A 19114-nucleotide genomic window follows, 5' to 3' on the forward strand; every position below is an offset into this window, starting at 1 on the left:
TCGCGAGAGTCCGCGCGGCCTGGCTGAGAGGGTGCAGGGCGCGCCGAGACCGTTGTCGTGGGCCCATGGCGGCCGCGGAGGCGGCGGCCGCGCCCGACCCTAGCGGGCTCTCCCCGAAGGAGGAAGGGGAGCTGGAGGATGGCGAGATCAGCGACGATGACAACAACGGCTTTGGGCCCTATGGCGGCGGCTCCGAGCCTGCCGGCGGCCTCGGTAGCAGCGGCAGCAGCAGCAGTAGCAGGCCGTACTCGAGGCGCCGGCCGCCCCCCGGCCTCCACGGGAGCGGCTCCATGTCCTCCCCCGGGCGGCCCTTCCCGCGCTCGCGGCACCAGCCCCCGCCCGACACGGGACACGTGCACGGCCACGGCGGCTACCGGCCTAAGGACTCATTCCGCTCCCACCCGCCGGCGCCGCGGATGCCGCCGGGCTCGCACTCCGATGCGGGCCCCCGGCTCTCCTTCTGGGAGCGCAGCCACAACGCCCTGGACCGGTTCCGCTTTCGAGGCCGGCCCTACCGGGGCGGTGGGCGCTGGGGCCGGAGCCGAGGCTGCAGCGACCGGCCTGGCAATCCTCCGGGGAGGCCGCCCGGAGGGGGAGGCGGCACCGGGTTCAGTAGCAGCCAGGGCTGGAGGGAGCCCTCTCCTCGAAAATGTATCCTTGAGACGTGAGCGGGGGCGGGGGGCCCGTGCTGCTGCTGTGGGCCTGGGTGTGGCGGTTCCGCGCTACGTGGCCGAAAGCCCTGGGAAGGGACGCGTTTCTCTCCCGCTCTGGCAGTAGGATTCACGCAACGGTAACCGAGAAGGAGGCTCCCAAGCTAATCCTGGAGCTTGGCCGGGGCAGCCGGCCCTGCTTAAGGAGAGGCTGCTGGGAAGTCGGATTACTGCCGTGACCTGGCTTGCGGCTTGGCCGATCTGTCGTGTGTAGGGAAAAAGGAAAAGCATAGCCTGAAAGGAAGCTTTTGTCGGTCGGATTCTGAGAGGCTGCTTTTGTAGCCCCAAGTGCGAGTATTATGAAGTGGGGTCAGTCTTTGGTGCGGCATTTTTAATATGTATAATTAGCGTCACAGTTGTGAAGCTAAAACCCTAAGCTTTACTGTATTGGGCAATGAAGGAGCTACTCTTTTTTTCATTTTCGCTTTCATCCCTTCAGAGGCTGTTACACATAGGATTAGCTTTAGTCAGTTTTAGCTAAGCTGGAGTGGATCTGCACACAAAAAATGTAGTTTATATGGGCATTCAGATGAAAAACATACACACCATTTCTTGTAGGATGATCTCCATTGATTGCTCTTAAGATTTATTTAGGTGACTCATTACTAGAGTTCTGATATTTCATCCTTTTAGGAGCAGGAATTGTGCAGGTGGTGGGAAAAGCTTCCCTAATTTTTCTTGTTTGCCATAGGAAGTAACGTAAAGAACAGATGCTGGGTGTAGCTTGGGGCATCCTGGTTGCTGGATGTAATTGCATTGTTGCCTAACTGAAAATGTAGATGATTAAAAAGACACTGAGCAAGAGAGATAGTGGTTAAATCCTATTCTCCAGAATTTGCAGTGTTTTGTTGTCCTTCATATCAACAGTCAAAGGATGTGTTTTTGCTAGACTGTGCAGGTTGATTTCTTGGATCTTGTTTCATATACAAGATTATTATTTACATAAATAATATTTTTATTTGTTTAAATGTGGACGGAATATGTAAATTAGCAATAGAGATGCTTTTATTTGGTCCCATGTGGTAAAGTTAAAGCATTATTGAAGACTTCATTGGAGCCCTTCATTCAAGGGTTTTATTTTAAGAACGCAGCAAGTGATGATGTGATTTGCCCAAGGTTTCACAGTAAGATAATTCTAATGCTGAAAATAGTTTTCAAGTCTCTTTGCAGTGTTGCTCTGAGTACTGAAAGTGGTTACTTTCTGTGTAAGGTGTAATTTGCAGGGCAAATGTAGAGATTGTCCTAAACAGACCTTGCAGTATTTCTTAGTGAGACTTATGCGGAGTCTCCTCCCTTTTAATTAGAAGAGTATTCAGAAATTAATAATTCCATTTTCAAACAAAAAATAGAAAATGAGGATGTTGAAAATGTTTTTATTCCTGGCACTTAAGATTCACTCATCTGTTGAACTATGGTGGATGGAGAATGTTCTATTACACTTTCTCTCTAATAAGTGAATATTCAGTTGTTTATGGATCATGTAGTTAAGGAAGGTCCATGATTTTCCCTCTCTATGAATTACTGTAGGAGTTTTTTTCATGCTTGCCACCTAACACAGTCAATATTAGAGAATTCATAAATACTAAGGTACCTCCACGTTGCTAACATTAATGGAGTACTGGTGTAGTTCATTGGCATGTGACTTCAGAGGAGACTTTCATATCAACTGGTACAAGGAAGCTTGTGGCCTCGAATTTGAAATTCCCCTATGAAAATAAAATGTTTTAAGTGTCTGGAGTCCTGGTTTTGGCTTCTTAGTAGCTGGTACAGTGCTGTGTTTTGGATTCAGTATTAGAATAATGTTGTTAACACACTGGTGTTTTAGTTGTTTCTGAGAAGTGCTTACACTAAGTCATGGACTTGCAGCATCCCATGCTCTGCTGCTGAGGAGGTGCACAAGAAGCTGGCAGTGTGCAAAACTGAGACCCAAACTTGGCCCAAGTGGTGTTGCATAGCGCAGAATATCATGCCCAGTGTATAAACTGTGGGGAGTTGGCTGAGAGCCATTGATTGCTGCTCAGGGCTGGGCTGGGCATCTCAGTCCAGGTAAGTGAGGGTAGTGAGCAATTGTATTGTGTATCACCCTCCTTTCTTGGGCATTATTCCACTCTCTCTTTTTGTTATCTACCTTTTTGTTTTTATTACTATTTTATTTGATTTACATTATTTAACTGGTTTTTTTTTTCAACCCACTTTGTCAACCCGCATTACTTTTTTCCAGGTTCTTTCTGCATCCCACCATGAAAGGGAGGGAGGAGTGAGAGTATGGGGTAATAAGTTGCTGACCAGGGGTAAACCGTGTCAGTCTGGTAAGACAAAGATTGTTTACTTGATTTAGGATCAAAAACCTTTGCACCAAGTTTTACAGGAATATATATGTAAGTGGAGTAAAGGACATGGTGGAACACTTAAAGAATTCTTGTTAGTTTTTTGGGTGTGTTAGCTTTTAATAGTCTTTTCTCTTTCAATTCTTGGCAATGTTAATACATTATATAGTAATTCTCCAGGAATTCTTGCATAGAGAATTATGGAATTTGAATCTAATGGGACTTTGTTTTCGTTGAATTCTGAACTTTTCTCAGTGTGCATTTTTCTTCCATTTCTGACTCCCAGTTTCTTCTTTTTGGTTCTTGGATGGAATTTCTCTTGAGTTGGTTGAAGCACAGTTGTTTTAATATTTACATAAATATTAATATTTAAATGCCTGCCTTTCACAGCACTTCATGGAGTCTGCATTCTGTGTGTAGATCCCCCTCAAAAAAATTTCTATGTATGTGAACCACAGAATTTCTGGTTAACTCCATTGTGGGAGCTTCTAGCAATTGTATTATCCTGAGAATGGAAAACATCTCAAAACTGTCTTGTTACCCATCTCCACATGACTTTAGAAGCTCCCTATTGAAGTATTCCCATAGCAAATAGCAGTTAGACTTACTTTTATAAATGATGGTAAGTCAATTAGCTTCAAAATTCCCTGTGACTTACGAAATTATGAACATAGCTGGCTCTTTGGAAGCAGAAATATGTTGGAAGGGAATTTTGCAAATATACTTATTGCATAATTTGGTCTTATACTGCATACAGCTTTTAGTTTTTTCAGGATATTTATAGACTGTTTGTTTTTTGGGGTTTTATATAGTTTATCTATGCTAGTTTCTGCTTTTTGTGCTGACACTTGAGAAAGCACTGTATAGCAAAACATTTCAGAACATTACAGAAGTAGCTTTTGCAGGATACATATCGAGGTTCTTCATACTAATGTTAGAACTTAATGTAGCAAAACATCCAAGTAGTCAGTACTTGTTCTGAGCAGAAGACAAATACATTTTCCTCTGGATTAAGTATGTCTGCATTCAGAAGACACCTATTTTAGCTTATGGTTTTATTCTGCTTATTGCTTTAAGAGATGATTTGGTTGAAAAAGCATTCTGCATAACTGGGTATGTGAGTCAGCTGTTACCACAGTGGGGTTGATCCTGTGAGTCAAATGAGTAAAACCTGACTTGGTATCCTGAAATATTTCCCCTTGAGCACGATTATTTTACAGGATCATTTTCAAGGGTCAGGTTAAGGTAAGAGGAGTTGAACCTCTAATAATGACAACTTTTGTTCTGAGTGGAGATGCCTAAGAATATTTTCACTGCTTGCCTTGGACATTCATAAGCAATCTTTCCTGAGCAACCAGTAATTCCCAGTTGTCTTAAGCATTTCTGAATGTTTTGAATGAAAGACTAAAATGAGTGAGAAAGAATTTAACCTTTTTCAGAATGTCAAATGGGGAGTCAGTACTGGAGTTACAAACTCTGGAAGTCTGACTTTTCATGATAGAAAACCATGTTAGCATTATAGGTGTTGTTTCCTGGCGGATGGTGTAAGAGATTGAGACTTTTCAGCAATTCATGACCTTCTTGTCATAAGTAGGATATTTGGAATTGTTGGTTTGAGAAAATGTTTGTCAATATGTAATAATGGCTGCAGCTTTTGCATGCTGCTTGTGTTTAAGGATATTTTTCAAACTAGCCTTGAGGTAAAATATATGAGAACATAAGTTATGTTTGTCTTAATTTGGTCTGACAGTAGTAATTCTGATACTGTTTTAAGATTATGCAAGTTCTTGTCTTAAATTTCTTGACCAGTAATTCAGCTAAAACTTTTGGAAGGTCCCCATCTAGAAAGCAGAACTACTCCTCTAAAAATGAAAGCTCTGTGGAAGAAAGTTTTGAGGATCTGCTCTTGAAGTATAAGCAGATACAATTAGAACTTGAACACATTAATAAAGATGAGAGACTGGCTTTGAGCAACAGGGAAGAAAATGAGAAGCAAGATGATGAAAAAACAGTGGACACAGAGGACCAAAAAACTGTAGAAAATGACAGTATTAAAACGGACACTATAAAAGAAGTACCTCCTGAGGAGAAAAATCCGGTTATGGGCTTTCAGGCATTTGAACTGAAACCTCTTAGACAAAAACTGCCTACTCCAGCTGAGAGGAGCAGATTGAAAAAAAGCAAAGAAGGAGTGAAGCAGTCCTCACAAAAATCTGAAGTAACAGAATCTGGCCAAGGTAAAGAAATACCTGTAAAATTATTTTAGTTTGCAAAGGTTTATTTACTTGCTATTATTTATTTATTATTATATATAATTATATAATTAATATAATAATTATTATTAATATTATTTATTAAGTGTTGGGGAATATGTTACTATAATTATAATATTAAAAGTTACAAGTTAAAGATTTAATGTAATTGAGTCTTTTGTTTTGTAATTCCTTAAATTACATAAACATGCTTGGAAGCATGTTTTAGCTCTGGATTTGTATTTTCAATAATGTGTTTTCCTAGACCAGTTGTTTAGCAGAAAGCATAAGGAGGAGGAGCAAAACTTGAAGGTTTTAATCGCTGTTCACAGCAGAAATCATTGACTTTTCACTGGAAGTTCTATTTCTGCTTTTGTCTTGTTCTTTTCTGCAGAAGCAAAATGTGGGGTTTTTTTAGCTGAAAAGAGAACATTTAGAGACCCCTTTTTCTGCATTTCATCTTTGTGTGTTTTCTTAAGTGTAAGACCAGAATCGTGGAATATTGTGAGTTGGAAGGCACCCACAAGGATCATCAAGTCTAACTATTAAAAGTTAATGTCCCATACAGGGATCAAACTCACAATCTTGGCGTTATTAACACTATAAGATACTTTCATGAGAATTATTTTGATCGTTGTTTATATTCACCAATAGTCAAGAAATCATAGGCCACAAATGGGAAAGATTTGTAGATGAAATGCAGCCAAAGGGTAGAATAAATGTCGTCAAAGATAGTTCTGGACCGCTGACTAAAGAGGGTAATTGCTGAGATGGATTAACTAGTTATGGAAAAAGAAGTGATTGTGTCCACCTGGCCTGTGGTAAAAGCATTTGAGCTCACTTCTAAGTCTGCAGCAAAATAAGGCAGCTGACTTCAGCTTCCTACTCTAAGGCTTCATGTCATTCCACTAAGTGATTGCTGTGGTTGAGGGTGGCGCTTGAGGCTATCTTTTGTCATCTGATGTTCACTAATTTGCCAGTATGTGTAAACTGTCAATTTGAGTGGGAAGAGACAAACTAGTTAATGGATTGAATAGAGTACAGGTGAGTAATTGGCAGGAATATGAAGAAAGGTAGGACTGGAGCACTGAAAATCAGAATGATAGATGTATGACTTCAGAACAAGACAGCTCTTGTAAAGAAAACAAAAGAGAAAACTGATAATTAGTAGTCAAACCACCTCATTCTAGTGTGTCTCCCATTAATGACAACTTTTTTTTGGTGTTCTTTAAGAGGTCATACAGGTTTTTATTGGCAGACATGAAGAAAACAAATTTTGGTGATAAAAGAAGAACTAGTAATCCATGGGAAGAGAATATAGGAAGACAGGAGTAAAGTAGCTGTTTAAAAAGCAAAATAGTCTCAAAAATCCACCTTCCAAATGTAAAAGCACTGAACTTGATAATACTTGATAATACTTGATAATACAAGTTCATATGATATTGAAAAATAGATGCTGTAATATGTGTGTTAGTAGTATTTAATTTTTGCATGATAATCAAATTTATGATATATAAATGATCTGAAAGCAGACAGATTATGTACGAATGGATGTTTATGACAATGTAAGGCAGGCTCAACATTGGAGTTAGTATAGGAGTTTTAACATGGAGTTACTGCAGATTCATGTGTATTGAGTATATACTCTATTAATCTCCTTACTGCTGCAATACACACTGAATGTATTGGGAAATCAGGAAAATGTGATTTTCCCATTTTATTTATTTTTACATGGTGTACTGGATGTTTCTGCAGCCCTGTAAAAGTTGAAGAACTTGTCTTAAAACTCAGGAAGGTTTCAGTCTCTCTCTCAAATGAATTTGCTGTGGTTCAGCTGCTCTGACAGGCTGGACAGTATTTCCCACTTTGCTTCCTGTGTTGCGCATTAGCCTGTTGTGTCCATGTTGTCCCCTTCTGGTTTGAAAGAGCATTTGTGCTTGTATAGACTGTCCCTTCATAAAAAAAAAATCCTACATCAAAAAAAAACTACTATTCCATCTGTCTTCCTACTTTCATCCTGTGAACTGGATATGTAATATGTATGTGAACTTCACATATTGCACTAACTTTTAAAATTTTTTTCTGTAGTTCATATGGGTATTAGATACTACTCTTGTTTTTCTTGTATGTGCATTTTTAAAAAATGCATGTGTGTGTAAGGAGGAAGACCTTCAGCATTTTAAGTTTAATTTTTGTTTATGTATAAGGTCTTGGTGTACTTTGAACAGTGCCTTTCTGGATATAATTTTTATGAAATGCTAGGAAGAGTTAAAGCTGTACAAAATCTGAATTTATTTTCCACCATTTTGAATTGTGGGAAGGAATCTTTCTTTGAAGACTAATATAGCAAAAGAGCTCCAAGCTTCTCTAAATGTTTCCTTCCTTTGTCTGATGCATATAAACATATAAATGTATGGTTATATAAAAATGTGTAAGTATTTTTTGCAGCCAATTGTATTACAAATTATTTCTTGTAATTCATGTCATACTGCAATATGTACAGCATTATGCATACCATATGTAAAATATGGTATGTTAATATGTGTGTGTATATACATATATACACACATTATGAGAATTGGCTATGTTTTGCAAAGTGTTAAGAAAGTAATATTTTAACATCTAAATATTTAGCAGGAAAACAATGTGCTATACTTTTAATTTCCATACGATAACTTCTGTTTTTCTTTGGTCTGAAATGGATCAAGTATGTTCTTACTGAGGCTTTGGGCCTTTATATTTAATTCTGCAAAAGAATGACCAGTTACTCAAAATAGCAGCCAGTGAAACATGAGATGCTCAGGACAGCAGCTGATATGAGATGGTAGTATAAAATACATGACATGAAGTCTTCCCCATGTCTGCAAATCTGTTTTCCTCTGTTTCTTGAGGAAGTACATGTGAACCTTAAGACGGAATTACTAAGAAATAACAATCTTGCCTTAGCCTTATGGAATCATGATGATTTTATCAGACATGCCAAATTTCTATGGATGTTTGTTCGTATGATCTTGCATGTACCACTGCTATTGTTTTATACTATGTATTGGCGATACTGATAAAATATGGTTGTATAGATTAAAATTGATGTATCATTTTCGTGTATCTCTGTCTCCTGAGAAACAGCTTGTTCAAAAATATGGTGTTTTTTCTCTTGGAAGGTGCAGAAGACAAAGAGCAAACATCAGCACGAAAGCTTAGCAGTTCGGATGTTGCATCTGAAAAGGTAAGAAAATATTCCTCCATAGATGAGGTATGATTGCATTATAATACTCTGATGGCTTTTTCCAAATTACAGTCTAGAAACATTCTGGTCATAGGAGCTGTCAGTTTTAAATAAATGACACTTACCAGTAAAGTAGGATTTTGAGCTCTCTTTTAGTAAAAATATTGGGGAAAGATTCCAAAAGACCTTATAAAGAAAAAGTTGTTAAATTATGTTTCTTGACTTTTAGTCTTGTTCTTTCTTCTGTTTTCTTCTCAAGAAGCTGCTTGATGATGAAGAGGAGATGTCTGAATTGCAACTTAGGCTTCTTGCACTTCAGTCTGCTAGTAAAAAATGGCAGCAAAAAGAACAGCAGGTGATGAAGGAAAGCAAGGAAAAATTAACAAAAACAAAAAGTGTCACACAGAAGGTCAAAGCCAGTACAAAAGCACATTCAACAAAAAAACCTAGTACTACAGGTAATAAGTTTAATGTTACTGATACGGCTGTCAATGGTGTGGGTACCAAAAAAAAAAAAGTTATGTGAGCAATGAGCCTTTAGTCACTAGGATTAGATGGAACCAATTAGGTAGCATGGAATTAATCACATACTTTTTTACTGAAAGGCAAGCAAGCTCTGAGGAAGCCACAGACAAAGACATCAAAGAAGATTCAGCAGCAAAAGGAACTAGACAGGCGGCAGAAAGAGGAAGACCAGAGGAAACAAGAAGAAGAGGAGGAGAGAAGAAAGAGAGAAGAAGAAATAAGAAAAATTAGGGACCTCTCAAATCAAGAAGAGCAGTACAATCGATTCATGAAGCTAGTTGGAGGAAAGAGGAGATCAAGGAGCAGGGTAACAAATCTTATACTTGATGTTCTGGTATTACATTTAGGATTCATGAATTATTTCTGTCTTTCCCCACCTGGTTTTGTGTCACCATCCTGTCTGAATCCCCCCTGTTCTTGTCCCCACTTTCCCCACCCCTTGAATAATCAAAATGTAGCAATGAAAGAAAAGCTCAATATACTTCAATATACTTAGTGTTTCAGTTCTATGTTAGACAAGCATTCCCTTTGGATTTGGAAAAATCAGTCTTGTATGAGTTGTACAGTTGCAAGTTAATGGTAAAGCATTTTTCTCCTAAAGACATTTTAAATGTGATCAGAGAGCAGCCTGTAATTTAACACTAACCCATCAATGAAACATCTTTGGCTTCTTTTAGATTTCAAGGTTTTCTTCACATTTTCAGACTTGTGGTTTGTTTGTTTGTTTGTTTGCTTAAGGTTGTATATACAACCTTAGTGGCTTGCGTCTTTCAAAATGTCATTGGAGGGCTTGGCTGCATTGTAGTATTTTTTCAATGTAGTATTTAATCTATTGTGTTGAGGCAAAAGATAAGTGTAGACAAAAGATAATCTGTTGAACCTTACATGGTGTCAAATTGATGGAGTAATAGTTACTGTAGTGGTAATCATGCTATCCTTGTAGGCTGTTCGTGTTCTCTCATATTGAGATTAGCAAAGGGCACCTGAGTAGCTCGTGTCTGTCTCTTAAAACATTGGTACATTACAGAAAAAAAAGACTGTTTCTACAGCATTAATTCTTTCAGCCTGGAAGCAGTGCAGCCACTGCAGCTGGATGCTTCAAGTGCTTGGAGCTATTAATGCTGTAAGAAAAAGCAGCGTCTAAGGGAATTGAGGCTCCTTGGTTGAGGTCATGTTGTAGAAGAATCACATTTATAATAATACCAAGTGGAAAATGGAGAGTAAAAATGTTTGACTGTAAACAGTAGATATTCTAGAAGCTACCAAAATGTCTTCTGTATGCCTCTTAAAGATGCAAGTTAAGGAGTCTGAGAAGTCCTACTTAGTTGCTCTGTATATTTTCAGTCCTGAAAATTGATTTGCATCCATACAATGTTAGGAGATCTTCAAGCAACCTGATTTATGAGTTGACAGTCTCTGGGTTTTTCTCAGTGGGGCATGTGGCTTCTTCTGGGACAATAAAAAGATTTTTCACCTGAGAGTTATTTCTAGCGAAGGTAGTTCAAGCGTTCTTGGTAGTTGCCATGGTAAATTACCAGAAATAAAGCATTTAATTCACTTGCAGTCTTTCAGAAATTTACCAGATATATAATGATCAAAAAGATATTTAAAAAGTTGTTTCCATGTATCATAACACCCCCCACCCCATCATCCTGGTAGAGATTAGGTTTTAAAACTCCTTGTCATTTTGTCTAGTTGCTACGTGCCGTGGATATGATTAAAAGGTAATACTCAGTTTCTGCTTCCTGTACAATATAAGTATATTGTATTTATAAGTCAGTTAGAAGAAAATATTCTACGGGCCTTCTTCCAAAATATATTTCTCTTTCTATATTTCTATATTATTTTGAAATAATGATGTAAGACCGGCTAAATAAAATCCTTTTTTGTGTGCTTAGTCATCAGATACAGACTTGAGATGGTCTTTGGATAAACAGCCTACAGAGAGTGCAGGAGGCATATATCAGTATGATAATTATGATGAAGTTGCTATGGATACAGACAGTGAAACTAACTCACCAGGTAAGACTTAGTTACAGCTTTCTTATATTGCGATTGATATAAAATAGGTAAAATATAGGAAATGAGCCACTGTTCTAGAAAGAAAGTCTGTTTTGAGCTATCTGAATTATAGAACTAACATTTTAAGGTGAGCTAATTATATTAATGTTGGCTCTTTCCATCTCTGCTGTAGTGGTATTTTTAAAGTCTTCAGGGTATATTTTTCTCATTGCAGTACTGTAGGTTTTATGCTTGTATCTTCCCAATCAGCTGTGCAGGGTGTTAACTGGACAGACAGCAGCTTTGCAAAAAAAGGGCCTGTGGGTCCCAGTGGACATTGAGCGACATGCGAGTCAGCAGCGTGGCTTTCAGTAACAGATGAACCGTAGCCTGGGTTGTGGCAGTGTGACTGTTACAGGTCAATGGCTGGAGGGGTCTGCTAATGACTGATGAGACCACCAGTTTTCTGGTTTCACAGGATGAGTGAGTTCTAGAATGAGCCTAACAAAAGACCTTTTTGACTAAGGGAAACTGTTTCAAGCCTGTTTTTCATAACGTTAATTGGGAGACTGGAGCACCTTGCTTACAGGAGACTAAGAAAGCTGTATTTGTGTAGAGAAGGCTTAGGAAGGATTTTGCTCTTGTCTTCAACTACTTAGTGGGCAGTTGCAGACAAGACAGAACCACACTTTTCAGTCAAGTGGGCAGGGAAGGACGAGTAGCAACACTTCAATTGTAACAAAACAAATTCTGCTTAGCTAGAAGATGGTCAAACACTAGAGCAGGTTTAAATGTTGTGGAACCTCCAAATATACCTGGAACTCGACAACCTGACTTTGTGGGAGGCCTGCTTTGGGCACTTATGCTGGGGATATATATGTTCTATAAGTCTCTTCCAGCCTAAATGGTTTATTGACTCTTGAGTCTCAGGTGCATTTAAGGTAGTTGGATTTCTGTGTTCCATCTCAACGCGTAGGGAGTTGAGAACTTCATTAAGCATACTGTACTTGATTGGCTACTTTTTTTCTCTTGATCTTCCATACTTTTTTTTTCTTTATTTTTTTTCCCTCCTTTCTTGTCAGCCTTCCTTATGTATTACTTCAATAAATTACTAAACCTGCTATTTTGTATCTGTAAGCTACAAAATCTCTCTTGGTAAAGCATCTCAATCTCTCTCTCATTTAATGTTTCAGAATTTATCAGCTGTGCTTTGGATCTGCTGCTGTCCTACTTTGTGTTGTGTTGCATTTTTGGTAGCCTGTAATCAGGCTGCTTAGATACCTTGTTTTAGAAAGTAAATTCTTGTAAATTAAATTAAATTTGAGGGCTGCATTACCTTAGTACTGGTTGGCTATGCTTATATTTTGTGTGTAAAACAGAAAAAAATGTAGCTACTCTTTTAAAAAAGATACATACATGTTAAAAAAAAAAAAAAGGCACTGTGCTGTGTCTGGTGTTACCTTTGAAATTAACACATTGTAAAAATATATGTCTCTTTTCTGCAACATTAAATCAGTTGAAGTATGAGTTGTTGTTTAATAAACACCTGTCAGATGCCTTACATTCAGTATTTTAATTACAGCTTCTTCCCCAGTGCAGCCTCCTTTCTTTGAGTGTCCAGTAGGGTATTTTCCACCTCCAGTACCACCCATTTCCTTGCCACTACCTCCTCCAATTCCAGTAAGTAACCTTGATAATTTTCATTTTGTATTTGATTTCTAATGCTAAAGCTAGGATTAAATTTAGATTTTGGTTCTATTCTCTTGTTTAATGATTCCCTTGAACTATCTGTTGTGGTTGGTTTTTAAAACACTTTATTTCAGCTGTCTCTTGGCTGATGCAGTTTAGGAATCAGTGTAACAATTAATCTCTACATTGTTAGAGTTGTGCTTTTTCATACAGAAAGCAAAAATTGTTTGAAGCCCATAAGGAGAAAGAATGAATAGGAACTGTCAGTACAAGGCAACCTTGCCTCTTATCTCTAGGCTACATATATAGGTAGATAGGCTTGATCTCTGACCTGTTACCTCGAGTGGGGGGAAAGGCCAAGACATATAGCTCATCATTCATTCAAACTTTGAGCTTTTTGACTGTGTTTTCTGTCTTCTCACCTAAGAGTCCACATGGAAATTGAATTACTGTGGAGTTTTTTTACTACCAATTTTTTTCACTGAATGACTGTTACTCAGAAAAGCAATAGAAAGGTACCATTTCCTCTCATGACAACTTCTGAACTTTTGACTAAGGGAAGTTGTAATTTTGTTAGCTAAGACAGTTTCATAAAACTGTTTGAAGACTGCTGGTCAACTCTGTTTCTCTGGATAGACTACCTGGGGTTCAGATTCTCATTTACATTTAGTTTGTATGTCTCCACAGCTTCCACTGTTCAAATGTAACTGTATTGCTTCCATTAATCTCTGTGAGAAATCACTAACTTCAGTGACAGCCTTTGACAGGGATATAAATATAGTTTGACTGTTAATTAAACTGGTACAGTTTAGATTACTTTTAAACCATGGAATAATCTAGGTCTCAACCTCTGCTAAGTAATCATAAAGAAGTAGTAATTTTCACATTTCAAACTTTCGTTCTACTTCTTTTCTCAGCTTGTTCCATCTTCGAGCCATCTTTACATGGAGGGTATTCCTTGTGTTTCTCTTGAGCCACCTCCACCTCTTCCCCCTCTTCCCCCTGAAGAGCCTGAACAGCCACCAAAACCTCCGTTTGCTGATGAGGAAGAGGAGGAGGAGATGCTCTTAAGAGAAGAATTACTCAAGTCTTTAGCCAACAAGCGTGCTTTCAGAGCTGAGGTACTCTATTGTTTTTTTGAATGTAAGCCTCTAGATGGCAATCTTGACTAAAATTTCAATGTGACCTCCTGTAAGTGAGGCTTACACAAGTTTTATTCTGCATTTCTGGAAACTTAAAAAAAAAAAATCAACAAGAATCACTCTGGAATTGTAAATTGCATCTTTCCTGTTATTTCTGAAGCAATTATGAAACTTCAGGGTACTGAAAATGAAGTTAGCCAAAGGAATCAAAGGAATGGGGGTTTTCTGCTGGAATATGTTTATTACTTCTGAACTTTCAGTTAGAAAGTAACACAAGTAACCTTGTTTCAGCCTTCTATGAAAAGGAGGTGGAAGAGGTTAACTGGTTGTTGTTTTGGCAGTTTTTGTTGGAGAAGCTAAGCTTGTGGTTTTGAAAGAATATATTGGTTTTGACCTTACTTAATGGGTCTTTTGAGGTTGACTTGTGAATAACTGCCCTTCTCGTGTGCCTTTTTGATATTACTGCAGAATTGCAACATTTGTCTAATACGTTTCAATAGTTGCCTAAATCACATTTTCAAGTTCCAAGATGTGTATGAAACAGCCTATTTTGTACTGATGCTTTTTACTATAGCTATATATGGTGTTTATTTCTAAGACCATATTTTTGTTCTATTTTTTAGGAAACATCAAGTAACAGTGGTCCGCCTTCCCCTCCTGTTCCAGACAACTTGCAGCCTGTGCCTAGAAGCAATCTGTCTGCTGTCAGTATTAATACCGTGTCTCAGCCACGGGTGCAAAACACAAAGTTTGTTAGAGTACCAAGGCTTCCACGAGCTGTGATCACAGTAAGGAAATACTGTTGCTTCCTAATAATAAGATTGAATTGAAACTGAGGTCAGTTTAAGTGAAGAGCAGACTTAGACTTAGGTTTTCTAGTGATACAGCACAGCAGAGTGAAGCTTCAGTTAAGCATTTGAATTATTAGTCACTTTGACAATCCATATGCTATTCTAGAAAGACTTTGAAGCAAGAATTTCTAGCTGTAGAGAGCATCAAAGTATGCCAGCATGCAGTGAACTAAGGGATTGTAAATGTAGTTCAATTATTTTCTTTTCCAGACTAGCACTGACACCATTGCCAAAGCAAGGGCAGTCTTGCTCTTCCTCCTGCACCTGGCCAATTGGTGTCTCCCTTCCTTTAAGTGGGGTCTGGAGCATCACTCCCATTGCTGAACTTACTGAGCATACTAAATTGATTTGAAAACTAACTTTTGTGGGGGAAAAAGTACTTTTCCTTCAAGGAGGAGTTAAATTTTTTCAGTGATTAGTGTGTATGTCAGAGTTAGCATGTCTGTGAGTGTGGCTGGAAGAGAGTAATTGTGAAGAGAGGACCAGTGCCTTGCACCAACATAAACTGGAATTTCACCTGCCTGTCCTGTTGTGGTGAAAAAATGATGCAGCTGGAGTACATTCAGAAGTAGTAGATACAACCCATATCTTGAGAACTGCCCAGAGTACCAAAAAGAACTGATTGTGAAAATCTGAGTATTTTTCATTTTTAAAAAAATGGTGGTTTTTTTAGTGGGGTTAATGCTTAAAAGACACTTAGAGCTTGGACAGGGTTCTATTCTGAGATAAAGGGTTTATGTATAACTATAATTATCCAGATCTACAGTGGGAGATCAGAAGAGCAGTCCTGGAAATGTGAAATAAATTGCTTTTTTTCCAAGCTATAACTCCAGAGCATTTGAGGTTAATCTGGATAGTCTGCTTGTTTCTGCATTTTTTTTTTTGTGCTGGAATTGGCAGTCACCTGATCTTCAGTGACTTTAAATAATCAGAGAAGACTTTTAAGAGGTTTTTAAAGTTGTCTTGGCAAAAGGTGATTAATGATTAATAGTGATTTCATCTATTCATTACATTCTTTTGGTGTTCTACCAATTAAACTACCTGAGCAGCCCACTGTAAGATCAGTTAAGTACAACTGTGGGACAAGAGACATCACAACTGTGTAGCAGAAAGATAAGGGAGTTTTAGTATGTCTGCCACATCAATTCAGATTTGATTGGCAGTTAATTAAAAAAATTCCTTGCAAATGACAGATGATAATTTTAATTGCAGTTAAAGTAATGATTCAAGTATAGGACTTAGATGTTTGAGATTTGTATGCTAGGACCATGGACCAATAAATATGCTGCAGATGCTTGGGAGCAGGTTGAAAACGTTTCATATTACAATATCAGGACTGTGTAATATTACTGTCCTGTGGAGAAGTACAAATGTTTATTTTTCCCTCACAATGTGGGATTGATGTGTGTGATGACAAAAGGAGTTAACCTTCTTTTTCTCTTCTTGTAAGTATGTCCTCTGTTGCACCTGTGTCTCTAACTTTGTCTTCTTACTGTAAAACCTTTTACATTCTCACCCCAGCTTCCAAAACACAAGTCCGTTGTGGTTACATTAAATGACTCAGATGACAGTGAGTCTGATGGAGAGCCCTCTAACTCAACTAGCAGTGTGTTTGGAGGACTAGAATCTATGATAAAAGAAGCAAGAAGAAATGTTGAGGTAAATGCTGTCAAAATTTTAATAATTTTTCTTTATATATGGAATTTAAACTTTAGAATTTGATCAAGAAATACTGAATTAACTCAGAAGAGAGAGGGTAAGAGTGAGTACATTACTCCTGTCTGGACAACTGCATTGTAATTAGGATTGCACAAGCTAATCAAAATTTTTTGTTGAAGATGGCATCCTGAAGATAGAACTTGTAATATATTTTGGTTTGATTTTTTCAATTAAAATTCAGTGCATTGTGAAGCAAAAAAGTAGTGGCTTAAAAGATTTTACCTAGCCTTGAGCAGCTTTAACTTACCACTGAAATTCCTCTTATAAATTCTACTTGATAGCTGTATTTTAAACTAGTGTGACTGGTACTGACTTGAGTCTAATTGTAACAGGCATCAAAAATCAAAGCCCCTCCAAAATCAGAAAAAGAGAATGATCCAATGAGAACTCCAGAGGCTCTACCAGAAGATAAGAAAATAGAATACAGACTTCTAAAAGAAGAGATTGCCAGGTAAGCTTAGTTTAATTGTTAATGTAAAATATGTTTTATTTGTAGCCATATTAGTCTACTTTTGTAACTTGAAGGAAGATCTGAGATTAAAAACCTTGCCATCACCTTCAGGCTTTTCTCCCATGCTGTTTTTTGGTAAGACAACATACAGGTCTAAAGAAAATCCTTGGATTGGAACTGACTTAAAGTAACTGATTGCAGTTGTGGAAAGTACTTTTAACTTGAAATCATGTTCTGCTACTCTTTTAAAAAGATGTAAAAACTCTTGGGAGTACATATTAAAATGAATGTTGAAGCTTCTGAGCATCTTTGTTTATAACATTTGTTTCAGTCGTGAGAAACAGCGCTTAATTAAGTCTGATCCAGTGAAGAACAGTTCATCCCCTGCAAATTCTGATGGTGAAGTTGATGGAATTGGGAGAATAGCAGTAGTGGCCAAACAAGTCACAGAAGCAGAAGCAAAGCTGAGGAAAAATAGGTATGCGTTTCACTATTGTAAGTCCTACCTTTTGCTTATGATGAAAAGAGTAAATATTTTTAAATGTTATAGCATTTAAATACCAATGAATGATATTTCCTGTTGTCTTGAACTATTCAGCCTTTAATTCTATTGCTGTTGAAAAGGAATTGTGTTGTAGCTTGATCACTTTTAAGTTTAATTTGTCATATTAAGTGTTTTCAGCTGTCTTTATGTTCAGTGACTAGAATATGATTTGTGCCACCTAATTTGGCTTTTCTCTTGTGGCATGCCTCTTCTGTGTTTTTCACTCTTAATTTCAAGTTATGGTTGGAAGTAAAAGTGCTTTGCATCCTCTTCTCAGCTTCTTTTGCTGCTTGATTATTTTAGTACCATCTTGTGAACAAACTGGTTTGTGATCAGTCATCAACTGAAGAGCAATATGCCTTGCTCTCTTTATCCATCTACCCATCTACCTAAGTGCTTATCTTCCTTTGATGAGCAGCTTTTTGTAATATGTCTACTGTTGTGCCATAATATTATAGGTTTTAATCTGCTAATGTTTGTAAGTGCCCTAAGAAGGAACTAGGCCGTTACTTAACAGAAAGCAAGAGTATAGGTGTCCTGGTCGTCATGATATTAAAAACAGTTTTAAAGAGAGCATTTGCTTATCTTCCCCTGTCTTTGTAACTAGAATGTTTTCATCCACATTATACTTGCACACTTGGAACTTGGGATGCAGAAACGTGCTGCATATATTGACAGTATTTACTGTCTTAGGGATGTTAGGACTATCTGGAGAGGCTTAATTTGTAGTCTTTTTATAAGAGAACTGTGTTCTTAAATAACGGGTTTTGGAGGAGCAGCAGTTGCTCTAAGCAGCTCACCTTTGGATAAAATTAGGTACATTCCTTTTCTATTTCAGAATGCTGTTGATGAAGGATGAGTCTGTCTTGAGAAATTTATTACAACAACAGGCCAAGAAGAGAGAGAATGTTCGAATTGCTGAAAATAAAATTAACAAACTGGCTGAACAGCTACAAGCAACAGAGAAGATCTTGAATGCTAACAAGGCGTTTCTCAAGAGACTTCAGGAACATGTAACTGGCACTCTGAAATGTTTGTTTCCTAGAGCTGGAAATCTTGAAATGGGATGCCTGATTTTTGGAGGCAGTAGGCTTTCTTTGAATTATTTACTAATTCCCGTCTAGTTATATTATATCTCATTAATTCCATGTAATTATATTTTATTATCTGGTCATATCTGTAAATTTGCATCTTGCTCTAGTATTCAGTTTTATTTTTATTTTTTCAGATACATAAAGTTCAACAACGGGTTACAGTAAAAAAAGCTCTGGCATTAAAATATGGAGAAGAACTTGCTCGTGCAAAAGCAGTAGCAAGTAAGGAAATTGGGAAACGAAAGCTAGAGCAAGATCATGGTGTAAGTTGGCATGTTTTTAAACCAAACTTCTTGGAAAAAGAGCATGAATTTTGATTAACAAGATTCAAACTGAATTTCAGGAAAGCATTTCAGAAACAATGTTTTTGAAAAACAAATTGGTGTTGTTCACTTTCGATCAATGATTGTCAGGTTAAGTTGTGCAGAGGGGATCTGATACTGTTTTGAAAAACAAAATATACAGAGAGAAGGCTAAAATATTTTTCTGAATTTTATTGCTCCTACTCCCAGCATCACTGTGTACTTGTTTAATAGCTCAACTTTTAACTGGGGCCAGAACATTTGTTGAAGCCCTGTACATG

At 37.8% G+C, this 19114-nt stretch overlaps 1 protein-coding gene across 12 annotated transcripts in view; it reads left to right on the forward strand.

The window, feature by feature from the left end:
- The first annotated feature begins 31 nt into the window (after window positions 1-31).
- ZFC3H1 (zinc finger C3H1-type containing) overlaps window positions 32-19114 on the forward strand; it is a 40413-nt gene continuing 21330 nt past the window's right edge. For 2 of the 12 annotated variants that reach the window (XR_015285515.1, XM_086884362.1), the window contains exons 1-14: window positions 34-651; window positions 4855-5274; window positions 8451-8515; window positions 8775-8973; window positions 9121-9347; window positions 10939-11062; window positions 12624-12721; window positions 13648-13851; window positions 14496-14660; window positions 16245-16382; window positions 16775-16893; window positions 17225-17371; window positions 18276-18450; window positions 18666-18794. Coding sequence is in view for 10 of the 12 variants with exons in the window: in XM_086884362.1 (XP_086740488.1) it covers window positions 66-651; window positions 4855-5274; window positions 8451-8515; window positions 8775-8973; window positions 9121-9347; window positions 10939-11062; window positions 12624-12721; window positions 13648-13851; window positions 14496-14660; window positions 16245-16382; window positions 16775-16893; window positions 17225-17371; window positions 18276-18450; window positions 18666-18794 (2796 nt within the window). In the remaining 2 variants the exon portion in view is untranslated. Of the gene's footprint in view, window positions 652-4156; window positions 4283-4854; window positions 5275-8450; window positions 8516-8774; window positions 8974-9120; window positions 9348-10938; window positions 11063-12623; window positions 12722-13647; window positions 13852-14495; window positions 14661-16244; window positions 16383-16774; window positions 16894-17224; window positions 17372-18275; window positions 18451-18665; window positions 18795-19114 lie in introns of those variants that run through there. The other 10 variants (XR_015285516.1, XM_086884363.1, XM_086884364.1 and 7 more) reach the window with 9 other exon arrangements.

Source organism: Cyanistes caeruleus, chromosome 4 (genome assembly GCF_971803275.1).
Source record: "Cyanistes caeruleus chromosome 4, bCyaCae1.hap1.1, whole genome shotgun sequence".
NCBI classification, from domain to species: Eukaryota; Metazoa; Chordata; class Aves; order Passeriformes; family Paridae; genus Cyanistes; species Cyanistes caeruleus.